Source organism: Sciurus carolinensis, chromosome 9 (assembly GCF_902686445.1).
Source record: "Sciurus carolinensis chromosome 9, mSciCar1.2, whole genome shotgun sequence".
In the NCBI taxonomy this organism is placed as follows: Eukaryota; Metazoa; Chordata; class Mammalia; order Rodentia; family Sciuridae; genus Sciurus; species Sciurus carolinensis.
The window spans coordinates 14,358,685-14,372,341 of record NC_062221.1 but is presented as its reverse complement, the minus strand read 5'-3'; the positions used below and the strand labels follow the sequence as shown (position 1 = coordinate 14,372,341).

General features: G+C 44.6%; 1 protein-coding gene across 2 annotated transcripts in view; it reads right to left on the bottom strand.

Moving 5' to 3' along the window:
• Positions 1–13,657, bottom strand: part of Pcolce2 (procollagen C-endopeptidase enhancer 2) — a 59,312-nt gene that overhangs the window by 2,260 nt on the left and 43,395 nt on the right. For both annotated transcript variants that reach the window (XM_047563072.1, XM_047563071.1), the window contains exons 6-8: positions 8,537–8,691; positions 2,432–2,515; positions 55–222 (exon numbers count right to left, since the gene is read on the bottom strand). In XM_047563072.1, coding sequence (XP_047419028.1) covers positions 55–222; positions 2,432–2,515; positions 8,537–8,691 — 407 coding nt within the window. The remainder of the gene's footprint in view (positions 1–54; positions 223–2,431; positions 2,516–8,536; positions 8,692–13,657) is intronic.

The following is a 13,657-nucleotide window of genomic DNA, read 5'->3' as shown; positions in this document are numbered from 1 at the left end:
CTTCTCTGCCTCCGAGCGCCCTGGAAGAAAGCCGGCGCTTCTCTCCCTCCTCACCTCTTCTGAGGAGCGGGCACTGCTTGCAGACCACGATGACCTTGGCGCTCATGTTCTTGCCCGCCTGCTGGATGGCCAGGCTTCCCTCTTTGTAGATGTTGATGATTGAGACTGTGGCATGCAGACTCCCACCTCGAGTGACGGTTGTGATAACGGTGCCGGCTAACACTGCAGAAGGAGACATCGTGAAGGACCACGACACTGAAGGCAAATGCAAGCGGAATGGAAAGCAGTTCTGCATTCTTCTAAGTTTCAGAGATGGAATATTTTGATGTTAAAGAAGAGGCCCTCGCTGAACTCTCGAACTGGATTCTGTATTTGCCGCCAAAATTCAGGTGGTAAAAAAGGGCCATACAATGTTACCCTGGTTGTTAGGTGGTGGCAACTAGGAGAGAAACCCAAATACACAGCAGTCTACTGAGATGGGGACTCTAAAATGTTTTATCCAACATGTAGATCAATTGCCAAATAAAGGACATGCTCATGGCCTCTGCTTGTGAATGCTCGACGAGACCATGACTAGAGGATACCATGCTAAGAGGAGGGGGTCTGAGACAGCGGGGTGTGTCTGTGGGTGACACCTGCCATGTCTCCCCACAGCTATCCTCCCTCCTGGAACTTCTGTACATCCCATGGAGCCCCATCGCTCTCCCAATTATCAGTAAGTCTGTCTTTATCTGGGTCTTTCATTTTCTCTTTCTTACTTACCCTATTTATCTCATTTAACAAAGTATAAAACTGAGGTACAACTTAAAACTTTCTTGCTCTAAAAACAAAACAAAAATAAAGTAAAAATAATTCTAGCACAAGTCAGTTGCTTTTCATTATATAGAACTCCATTTTTTCCATTGTGATTCGAGAGAAAAGTTTCTCTTCTGAGCCACACAGAGAAAGACACTTTCTCGAGGGATGCAGTTGGCATTTTAGGAGTTAAGGGGACAATTCCTTGTGGCATAGGGCACTGAGTGATACTTTTACCAGCTGTGTCCCTGCCTGGAAAAAAAAAAAACAGTAGCCTCCCCAGCTATTGTGACAACCAAAACTGCCCCAGGGGATGTCGCCCACCCTGGCTAAGAACACCTGGACCACTAATCACAACATTCAGTCACTGTGCCACACAGATCACCATCAGTGGGCTAAGTTGAGCTGACATGGCCCCTTGGGGACAAAGTGAGCACTTCCTGGTGCTTATGTAGTGCACCAAGCACCTAGGACGGGGATTCTTATCATGCCTTCCTCTGATTGATTCCTGGTGATGAGTGGTCACTGCAAAATGTCAATCTGTAACCAAGTGTAACAGGTGGTTTCCAAGGCACAGGGAGGACAATTTCCTGAACCACCTCCTACAGAGGACTAACCTAGATATGGTAGAAATGACACCTGGTGCTATTTTGTTTTTGTTTTAGTGCCGTTACTTGAATCTCAGCAGGCACAGTGCAACCAGATTTAGGACCCAGGCTCTTCAGTATCTTCATCCCTTCGTTCCCATATAGCCCATCTGGGCTGCAGACCGTTACCACTTTAAGGCACCAGAAAAGGCAAGGCAAGTCTGGGGAGACTCTTTGTTTTGGGAAAACAATTCAGGCTGTAGCAACTTTCTTTTCTTTAACACTTTTTTTGTTGTACATGGACATAATACCTTTATTTTATTTATTTATTTTGATGTGGTGCTGAGGATCGAACCCAGCCACAACCCCAGCCCCAACTCTCTTTTCTTGATAAAGCTTCCTAAATGTTTTCTTTTAAGCTGCCTTTTAAAATAACCAATATAGCCAAATTTAGTATCTTGCTCCTAAGTAGTTTTCACAGATGGGAAAAACTCTTAGAAACTCCAAGTCATTACTAAATACTATCTCCTCAGGTTCCAGAAGAGTTTCCAATGGACTTCAGATTTCCACATCGTAATTTGGTACTTTGGAAGCGCACTACAGAGGAAATACTTGAATGTCTTCTGAGAGAAGCCAGCTGATGAATATCAGCTTAGCTGTGTTTCTGATGTTCTTAACTTGAATTACAGATGTGTGAAAAAAATACCTGGTATGTGCAAAGTATGTGAGGGAAGAGAGTGCTCTGGTCTTTCCAGAAATACTCAGCCACAACACAGAGGATGGCCATGACACAAACCAAGAGTCCAATTATATACTTGTGAGGGAAAAAAAGCACATTTTCTGAATGCTTATTTTTCTCACCTGTAAAATCTAACAGTTTGAGTAGCACAAGTCAACACGCGCTCGCGTATAAGAAAACATTTTCCTGGGTAGATGAACAGTACCACTGGCCTTCACCGTTGAGTTCATGGGAAGTCCCTGGAGGGTAAGCGTGCAGTTTCAAGTTTCTGATTAAAGGGAAAAGAATTTTTTAAAAAAACATTTCTTACCAAAGTTGCTTGAACAATAATTGCTCTCCAGAGTCCCCGACCGTCTACACTTTTGTTGACACAGAGCCACAGTGGGTTTTAAACCTTAATTCAAAGAAGAAAGACATAAGAGTCAGGAAAATGAACTCAAGGGTAATTGGAGGTTTACATCTGAATCTCCATTTAAAATAACCATTTCTCTCCCTGAGTCACTGATCTGTCATTGCCATGGAATAATTATAAACCGTGCAGAAGAAATTCTTCATGCTACTCTCATCTCCTCAGGGCAACTCAATACCCTGTACTGAATTTTAAGCCTGAGATCAAAGATAACCCAAATTTAGCTCTGTTCCCTTCTTCCTTGATATAAAACTAACACTACTATAACCCAAAATAGATACACTCTGTGTGTGCCCTGCTTAGAAAAACCTGGCAAAACAAATTGGAACTCATAAAATACAGCTTAATTCTTCATTTTACAAAAGGAATCCTACAGTGTTCCCCTGGGAATGGAAGGAGCTTTATTGGTGCACTAAAAAGCAATCACCTAAATGGGAGGGGTACAAGGTTTTAGAAATGCTGCTCATGTGTAAAGTGTTATGCCTGTAATAAGATGCAAGTGCTCACTAAATATTTATTTTGAGCCTGGAATTGGGTATTCGGATCTTAAGAACTGAGAAGCAAATTTAAAAGTAGAACTAGATAGATAAACACAGTGGTTCTCACCTGTCACATGTCAATATCTGGAGACATTCTGGTTGTCATAACTCGGGGGTGCTAATGGCATCTAGTGAATGGTGCTAAACACCCTCCGGTGGGACCCACACACACAACAGGGAATTATCTGGTCCAGAATGGAAATAGTGCCAAGGCTGAGAAACCCTGGGTTGACCAAATGAAAACAGGGAATCCCCATTATTAGCTTTAAAATGTTTTAAAAATATGTGCTAATTATTGGTTTATGTGTGACAATATGCTATGAAGAACAAAACAGAATTGCAAAAAACAACAGAATTGTGCTTGTTGGATAAACTTCTGCAAATGTAATATTGCCCTTCCAATATGTTCTTCTGACTCCTCTGTGAATTTATTATTTATTCATTCTTAATTTGTACTCTACTAACAAAGAGCATTACCAGTGAAAGAGAGCATCCCTGGGAAACCGGCTCCTTAGCCTCAGAACATCTGGGCGTGGGTGGGTCTCCCGTGCTGCTCCTTATCACCCTCTGGGGGGTCCCAGCTTCTCCTGCCTTTAAGTCACGCCACCCACCTCGTCTTACAGTCACCTACCACCTCTCTCAGACTTGGCCGTGGGCTCTGAGCCTTCCTCTCCATGTGCCCCTGCAACCTGGTGGCCCACCCTCCCCACAGATGATCCCTCAGTCCCCTGTCCTCATCCACAATAAGGACCTCCGCCCTGCTCCTTCTCCATCGCAAACACTCAGTTCCAGATGCGTGTGCTGAAGTCACGCATTGCCAGCCTCTCAAATTTAGATACCCTGCTATCCAGTGTGGCCTCTTCCCTTTCAAGCTTGTGTATCTGATCATTTCTTGGCAACCTTCTTCCCTGTCTATGGATGCTGGCTACAGCCCTCGGATTCTCTCTCGCCAACCCTGGCCTGCCTTTGCTGCTGAGCTATCCGGTTTGGTTTCCACAGTCCACTGGTGCCACACTCCTTGACAGCCCCCGACTCCCCTCCCTTCATCCTTCGGCCCTGTGGAATGCTGCAGGAGAGCCGCCCGGACGGCTGAGCGCGCAGATGGGCCTTCGCCAGTCTCCACTCTCTCACGGATCACCTCCTTTTCAACAGGTGACCTTGTCTATTTGCCAGAGAGGACAGAAGTCACAGCAAAAAGCACCCTCCAGATCGTCAACAAATCCCTGAGTCCTCTTTATCTGAGCCTTCTCTCTCCTTCCTCTGAGGGGAGGTTGCCCCTCTCGGGTCTGGCATGGCTTTGTGGGTCCTCTCGAGTCAGACCCTCCCTCATTTATAGAAAGCTTCCTTCTCAATCTATTCCTTCGCCTGCCTTTATGTTCTCCTTCTTCGCTGCTCCCTCCCATTGAAGCCAGAATTGGGGACAGGCAGTTAGTGTAGAAATAAGGGATCGGGTCAAATTGAGGAAATGAAGCCATGAAAGCCATCTGCCTCTGGAAGTTGGAGACTGCCCCTGGGAGAATGGAATGTCAAGGATCTCCAGAGCCCATTGATTACCAAATTCACCTGCCCTTGTCAGGGACTACAGGCAAGGAGCTGTGAATTAATGCCCCCTGGGCCCTTGCCTGGCCAAACCACTTTGGCCCTCCCCCTGCCCCATCCCACCTGCAAATCCAGGCCTAGTCACAGGAAGGAGAGATAAGGGGGAGAGAACTGGAGAACAAAAGAGACCTTAACTATAAAAGATGGAGAGTGCGCTTACTTCTTGGGACTTTAGAACATCAGCTATGGGCCCCTTCTCTCTCCAAGGGGAAGTCTGTATTATTACCTTTAAATAAGACCTGCTTAATCTGCTTGCCTTGGCTGCTTCTCTAGTGTTCACACTTCAACATTAGAGGGAGCAGAACTTGTCACCGGTAAATGTCGTTATCACCATCACCGTCAACAGGGTCAACTCTCAAGGCTTCTCTGGCTCCTTTAGGGCAAACTGCAGTGAGTTGCTGGAACTTACTGTCTCAACTTCCTTGCTTCACGAGCTCCTGGGTTCCTTCTGTCTGGCTCCTGCCGCACGGCCCCACTTACAAAATGCTCGCAGGGCCTCCAGGCGCCTCCCCGCCACGAGATGGAATTTCATCAACATGTGACTCACTGTCCACGACAGTGCCTCTGCCTCCCCACCCTCCTCCCTGGCCACTCCCTGTCAGTCTCTCTGCTTGCACATCCTCCTCTTTAAAAAGGTGGAGTCCCTAGAGGCTGACTCCCCACTCTTCTCCTCCTTTTGCAAACTCTTCCTAGGATTCTCATTCTTGATTATTGTGTCACCTGTCGATGACTCTTATTGTAAATCTACTGCTTAAATGGCTCCTCGTCAGAGGTCCGTAAGTCTGACTGCATGACATCTTCACATGAGTGTCTCACAGACACCTCAAACCCAACCAGGGTGCAGACTGTCTGTCCCCACCTCAAACCCCGTTCTCTGGCCTCTGCATGATGCCTCAGTTGTACAAACCAGAGGCTCAGGTGCCATTTGACACCTCCTACCACCAAGGCCTGTCACCATCTCCCATTCGCCTCTTGACTATCTCTGTTTTTGTCTTCGCACAGTTCATCTGGACAACCAGAGAACCTGTTCATCCTCTTGATTCCTACGATCCATTCATCCCGCAGTGGCTACAGTGATCTTTATAACATGCAAAGCTCATCTTGAACTTGGCTTAAACCCACCCACAGCTTTCCCCCCACACTAGGATTAAAACCAAAATACCCAGAGCTTACAGAGAGAGAGGGCAGGGCCTGAAAATAAAGCTCTAAAGGGGAGCTGGGTTGCCCAGGATGATTGTCATTAGCCTTGAGAGGCTTTCAAATTAAAATAACTAAAATCAAATCAAAACTTTAGTTTCCCTATCAGCAATGTGAAGAGAGAGCCTACAGAGTGGAGAATATCTTTGCCACTCATACTTCAGATAGAGCACTAATTTCCAGAATATATAAAGAACTCAAAAAACTCTACACCAAGAATACAAATAACCCAATCAACAAATGGGCTAAGGAAATGAACAGACACTTCACAGAAGATCTACAAGCAATCAACAAACATATGAAAAAATGTTCACCATCTTTAGTGATAAGAGAAATGCAAATCAAAAGTACACTGAGATTCCATCTCACCCCAATTAGAATGGCGATTATCAAGAACACAAGCAACAATAGGTGTTGGAGAGGATGTGGGGGGAAAGGTACACTCATACATTGCTGGTGGGGCTGCAAATTAGTGCAGCCACTCTGAAAAGCAGTGTGGCGATTCCTTAGAAAACTTGGAATGGACCTACCATTTGACCCAGCTATCCCACTCCTCGGCCTATACCAAAAGGACTTAAAATCAGCATATTACAGAGATACAGCCACATCAATGTTCATAGCTGCTCAATTCACAATAGCCAGACTGTAGAACCAACCTAGATGTCCTTCAATTGATGAATGGATAAAGAAACTGTGGTGTGGGGCTGGGGAGATAGCTCAGTCGGTAGAGTGCTTGCCTTGTAAGCATAAGGCCCTGGGTTCGATCCCCAGCACCCAAAAAAAAAAAAAAAAGAAACTGTGGTGTATATATATACAATGGAATATTACTCAGCTATAAAGAATAAAATTATGGCATTTGCAGGCAAATGGATGAAATTGAAGAATATCATGCTAAGTGAGATAAGCCAATCTCAAAAACCCAAAAGACAAATGATCTCATTGATAAGCGGATGATGACACATAATGGGGGGTGGGAGGGGGGCAAGAATGGAGGAAGGAGGGACTGTATAGAGGGAAAAGGGTGGGAAGGGTGGGGGTGAAGGAAAAAATAACAGAATGAATCAAACATCATTTCCCTATGTAAATGTATGATTATGCAAATGGTATGCTGTTACTCCATGTACAAACAGAAACAACATGTATCCCATTTGTTTACAATAAAAATAAATTTAAAAAAACAAAAAACAAACAAATAAAACCTTTAGTTTCGGGTGTCACTGGTCATGTTTCAAGTGCTTCGTCATGGCTGCCATATTGGACAGCACAGCTGGGAAAAGTAAATTTAATGGCACAATGACAGGGCCTGTGGGGGCGGCAGAGTTATATCATAAAGTAAGACAAAGGAAGACAATGTGGCTGCTGGTGACGCGCGTATGCTTGGAAAACAGGTAGAGAAGCATTTAGAGGCAGAAAACAGTGATAAAAATGAATTTGATATGCTTTCATTTAAATGCCCAGGAGTCTCACAATGTCTAGGAGATAATTATGTTTGAAATTTCAGAGAAAGTTTAGGATTGAGAACCACCTTTTCTTTTCAATGAGCAATGAAAAGAGCAAGAACGCCAGGCCTGCTGAGCCCAGCTGGAGCAGTAACTAAAGTAACACCAGGCAGTGCGCAGTCAGGCCACAAGGTGGCCCCTGGAGGAGTTCCCAGAGAAACCGGGCCTGAAAGTGACCGTCTGCTCAGGTCAGCCGGACCCAGGGTGGGTGCAGAATATGGAGGCAACAAAGCTGGCTTATTCCAGCCTATTTGAGACCTTAAGGCTTCCCCCCTTTTCCTCTGCTCCTGGATCTGTATATTTAATCTGAATCCTGAGATTCCAGTGAGTGGAGCCTGCAGGATGTAGAGACTATAGACGGGGACCTACTCCTGCCTCTCCGTTTCTTAGGCTATGTCCCAGACCAGATAGATTTCCCAGTCAGCTTCTGAAATATGTTGAATATTTGTTTGATTCACTCCAATTTGAAAAAAATGTAATTTATATGACATTTTGCTGAGAAGCAAAAAATCCGCAATCAAAATTTGTAGATGTGAAAATTGTCAGGAATAGAAAGAACTTTAACCTAAAATACGATTTTATGTAGTGAGAAAAAAAAAAAACTCATAGAAAGATAGGAGAGAGGGGATAGAGGAAGGTCAGCTGAGGGATACCAACTTACAGTGAGATGGGAATAAGGTCTAGCATCCCACAGCACAGTGCGGTGACTAGTTCACAGCAGTTACATATCTCATAAAGAACTAGAAGAGGTGAGTTCAAAGTTTTCCAACACAAAGTAATGATACTTGTTTAAGGAAATAGAAATGCTAATTAATTACCCTGACCATTGCACATTATATACCACAGCAAATATCACACTGTATTGCACGTATATGTATGATTATGTGTTAAAATGTTTTGAATAAAAAAAAGAAAGAAAACCACACTTTCATAAATGCCAACAAGGGAAGTTCTGTGCATACAATAGGCTTCCTTAGTAACTCTATGTGGTCGCCATTTTCTTAGATGAGGGTTTAAAGCTATTGGTTAATAATGTTATTTTCTTACATAAGTTTTCATCCTTGTCAATTATTTTAGTTTCCAGTATCTTTTTCTTATGTTTTTCTACTCCAAAAGAATTATTTTCATACTCCTAAGGTTTTTGCATGAAACTTCCAAACAGAAAAACTTACCCATGGTTACGGGGAACGTGGTGGTAATAGGTGCTGCTGTTGTTGTGGGCAATTTTTTGGGCCTGAATTTGTAGTGACCAATAAATCCATCTGCAGTTAAACTTAAGTCTGATAAAAACTGAATAAGAAGTTCATTTCTCTCAGATACAATTGGTCTAAAAAAAGAAAACATGTTTACACATACATATATATTAAGGTTTAAGTGGTACCCCTCTGAAAATATAAGATTTTCTAGCTGTCCATTAATTTTTTTTTTTTTTTTTTTTTTTTTGGTGCTGGGGATCGAACCCAGAGCCTTGTGCTTATAAGGCAAGCACTCTACCGACTGAGCTATCTCCCCAGCCCCCATTAATTTTTAAGAATAGATTGGCCATTGATTTACACCTAAAAGCTAAGACATTAAAAAGGTCAAGTCTCAATATGCTAAATGTTAACACAGCCACTCAGCATCTCCAGTGCTGGCTCAGCTCAGCACTGGGCACCTCGCAACCCATCTCTGCACCACCCTGTTACTACCCCTTCTTTTGGAATAGTTAGTTGAAGTGCAGAGAGTTCCAGTGATTGGCCCAACGTCCTGTAGCAGTTATGTCGGAATCAGGATTTGAACCCAGGATCCAGTGATTCTACAGAGACAATGGTAGACTCTAGGACCAGTGTGAACTCTGAGGCCGTGTCTGGCTGTCACAGGCACCTCAGGGTTTGCCTACTCGGCAACAGGGCAGGTTTTTTTAACTAACACCGTGGGTTCGAGCCAGCTTGGGGAGCCAGATGCTGGCCACAGAGAATCTGATGGACAAATCTGATGAACAAATTCCCACTCCCGATACAGACACAGCCAGAGGGATTATCTCAGGGGGCTGATCACTCTGGGATAAAAAAGGCAAGCCACGCAGGGTTTAGAGGCATTTCTGTTTCATTTTTAATGGGAGTTCTAATGCATGCCCGAAATGGAGACATTTCTACTTATAATCCCCATTAGGAAATGCTCCTAAGAAAAAGAGAAAGTGATTACTCTCTTCTCGCGGTTACCAACGACACCACTAAGAACACTTGATAGTAGGAGCTTGCTGGTTAGTTGGTACTAAAGATCTGGTACAGATGATAACTGAAGTCCAAAAGCTCTCTGAAATCTTAGGGGATCATTACATTATACAAGATAGCAGTTTCATTTAAGATTTGCTATTATTTTTTAAATAATAATAAAAATGTTTGGGGGCTGGGGAGATAGCTCAGTTGGTAGAGTGCTTGCCTTATAAGCACAAGGCCCTGGGTTCAATCCCCAGCACCAAAAAAAAAAAATGTTTGATTACTTCTTTTTGGGGGGGTACAAGGAATTGAACCCAGAGGGGCTTAACCACTGAGCCATATCCCAGCCCATTTAAAATATTTTATTGAGGGACAAGGTCTCACTGAGTTGCTTAGCACCTCACTTTGTTGCTGAGGCTGGCTTTGAACTCACGATCCTCCTTCCTCAGCCTCCTGAGCCTCTGGGACTACAGGTGTGCACCAGCGTGCCTGGCTTGATTACTTCTATGTAAAAACTAATCCAGAAGCAGAAAAAGATTAAGCAAGTTGTTTAATTGAATTAGTCACTGAGCTGACGCAACTTCTTTTCTGAGGTGCCTTCTCAGTCAAGTCACTTCTTAGGCATCATGGAAAAAATTAATGAAGCGACTCTCCCCACACCCCGCCACCCAGCTATTGAGTGGGTAGATCTGTACTTGAACCAACCAGTTAGAAAAACTGCAGAGTCTTTTCCATCTTGAATAATAACCTGAGCCAAAGGATGGGACAAACATAAAACTGAGTTTCATGGCCTACATTTATATTTCTAGCCCCCAAAGTTTGTAAGGTAACTTAAATAATGTTTCTGGCGTCCAAGCCTTTAACGGAAATACTCTAACCTGCTTGTGAAGAACACATTCCGTTCAACAAATCAAAACAGTGCGCGGAACGTGATTCTCACCTAGTCCCAGGAAGCACAGGTGCATGGTGTTGGACTGGTCACAGAAAGCACGAGAAGCGGCCGAGGCAGCGCGCACGCGCTCAGGCCGGCCTCCTCGGGAGGCTGTACTTAGTCCCGCCGCCTTCCTCTGGACTGTCTTGGGGGCACTGTATCGGAAATTGAGTTTTCTCATGGAGGAGCATTTCAGTATCGAAGACCGCGTTTTCCACTGGGCTTTGTCTAAGTGGGACAGCATCACGGTGCCATCCCACATCCAGGGCCAGAGCTGCACCTGCTGATCCGTGTCGCGGTGAGCTCGGGAGGCCAGGTGAGGTCTCCCGGAGGTCACGCTGCACTGGCAAACGCGAGTGACCGGGCTGCCGGCTCAGTGGCACACAGTCAGTCCTGTCAGCTGTCTCCAGCTCGTCATTCCAAACCCTTTCCTGCCTTCAATTACTGCAGCCGGCAACCACTGCGTCCCAAACGCGTCCTGGCCCACATCCTTCTCCTCGTCTCCCCTCCTCAGCTTTACCCGGACCAGAGACAACTCGAAACGAGCCTCCTCTCGCGTCTTGTCTAGGAGAGGAGTCCAGAGCCCCTGGGCACGCCACCGCCGTCCAAATGCAGCTGGAGGGCTCCCGCCTCTGCAGGACCAGGAACCCGTGCACCCCTCCTGCCTCGTCTCTCGAGCCCCAAGGCCAGGCTTATTTCCAGAAGCAGCCTCCATCTCCCTGTGGGTCTTTCTTGACAGCTGCCTCTGCCTGCAACGAGGCCGCCCACCCCTCTGCCTCCGACTAGTCCAACTCCTTCTTCCTTCTAGAGGCACTGTCTCCTCCAAAGAGCTTCCTCTGGTCACATGCCCAGGCTGGGCCAAAAGACTCCATCGGGACGTTCCTTTGCCAATCTACCTAGTTGTCTTTGATTCCTTCCTGCTACTTATCTCCATGTTCTGGTACCCACGTGGCCCCCAGCACCTGGCAAGGGTGTAACATATATAAATGTTTCTGGATTAATTCGATGGCACCCGTAGTACACTGAGCCAGACCCGAGTAAGCCCACCTCAGTAAGCGCTCCTCCTCGTCACAGTTTTCACAGGAGAAAACAAGTTTTCTCATTTTAACAGGAGAAAACAAGTTTTGTCATTTTCTGCCCTTCCCCAGAAGTATTCTGATTATGGAAAAAAATTCTTAGTAGAGCGTTAGCTGGTGGGCCAGCAGTCAAGCTGCACCCGTCACACTCCTCAGGGACGAGCGAGGCTCAGCGACGGCCTCCCGGCCTCCCTGCCTCCCCGCCCACCCTCGGAGAAGAGCCACTAGCCTGAATTGTGTTTATCATTTCCTTGTTTTTTTTTTTCTGTTCATCACACACATATGCATCACTCGACAGTGTATTGTACGGGTTTCCACATTTTTACATATCAAATAGAAGAACCAGTGGAGTTTTATTTTCCTGGGCTTTTTTCCAACCTCATCATTGTAGCTGTGAGGTTTATCCCCTGATTTTGACGCTATGAACTGTGTAGCAGAACACAGTTAAACATTCTCTCCATTCCCGCCCGGGAACACTGTACACAAAATTGCTGAGAACATCCTTGTATGTGCCTCGTGGTGCACGTGGGCAGACCATCTAACTGGACGCCAGGAGGGCAGGTATCTGCCATGTGCTAGGTCACCAGCGTTCGCTCATTTTCAACTCCATCGGGTAATGCCAAGCTGATTCTCAAAGCGGTTATGCCAATTTACACTCTTCAAAGGTTTATTCACCGTGCAGCTTTCCTCTTTTGGGAATACCTTTTCATATCTTCTGCCCATTTTTTCTATTGAGTTGTCTTTTCCTTGTTTTAAAATTCTTTTGGTATGTTCTGGAACCCAGGACTCTGTCAAAAATGCATGTTCCAAAAATTTGAGTCAGGGCTGGGGTTGTGGCTCAGTGGCAGAGCGCTTGCCTAGCATGAGTGAGGCACTGGGTTCGATTCTCAGCACTGCATATAAATAAATAAAAAGTTCTATCAACAACTAAAAAAAAGAAAATTTGAGTCCATTCATGCCTTCTCTTCTCTCCCTTTATAATGTATTTTGATGAACTGAAATTCTCATTTGTTTTTTTACACTGTCAATTCACCTGCTGTTGATTTTTATGTTTTATACATGAGTATAATTTCATATTTCATGAGTTAATGATTTCCACCCTTTCTTTTTCTCTCCTCTTTCTTTCTTTCTTTCTTTCTTTCTCTCTACCTACCTACCTCTACCCTTCTCTCTTTTTCTTTCTCTCTCTCTTTCGTACCAGGAAAAAGATGCTTAACCACTGAGCCACATCCCCAGCCCTTTTTAAAAATATATTTTATTTAGAGTCAGGGTCTCACTGAGTTGCTGAGGACCTCTCTAAGTTGCTGAGGCTGGCTTTGAACTAGAGAGCCTCCTGCCTCAGCCTCTGAGCGGCTGGGTTACAGGCCTGCGCCACTGCGCCCGGCCCCACCCTCCTTCCCCCGCTGGCCTGCGGTTCTCTGTGATGCACAGGATCTGTGGATACACGTGGATGTGTGTCCGGCCTTTCTTTGTTGTTTCTTTAGTCCGTTTGTCCTCTTGCTCAAGTTGCTTTCGTATGCCTCCCCACGGGGCACAGCCAGCCCTCTTGCCAGGCTTTTCTCTTTCAGAACGCAATTCTGTCGCCACCACCTACACCCTTGCCACTGTGTATCCCCCTTGCCACTCTTTAGTACCCGACTGCCAGGCTTAATGAAAACCAATTTCAACGTTGTAAGTGATAAAGTTTTCCTATTCATGAGCTCTGTACAGAGTCCATTTACTTAGGTCTTTTAAAATATCTTTTAGTAAGGATTTGTCATTTTCTCTATTAAGGCCTTGCACAAAGAAAAATTTTTTATGTTTATTCTTGGGTATTTAATATTTTTGATCCTTTAGAAGTCTTTTTTAAAAATACAAACTTTTAAATTCAAGTTATTAAGAAAAGTTATTTTTAGTAAAATATTTCCAACAAATAAAAATTAAATCTGCAAGTCACACTCTGATTTGGTAATGTATACAACTAAATTTAAAAGGTTTTCTAAATGCAAACCAACCCTGAATTGCTAGTCACAGAGTCTGTTCTCAAACATTGCTATAGTTATCTTGCTAATATTTTTCTTTTAGAATTCACTTTTCATCATATTCATA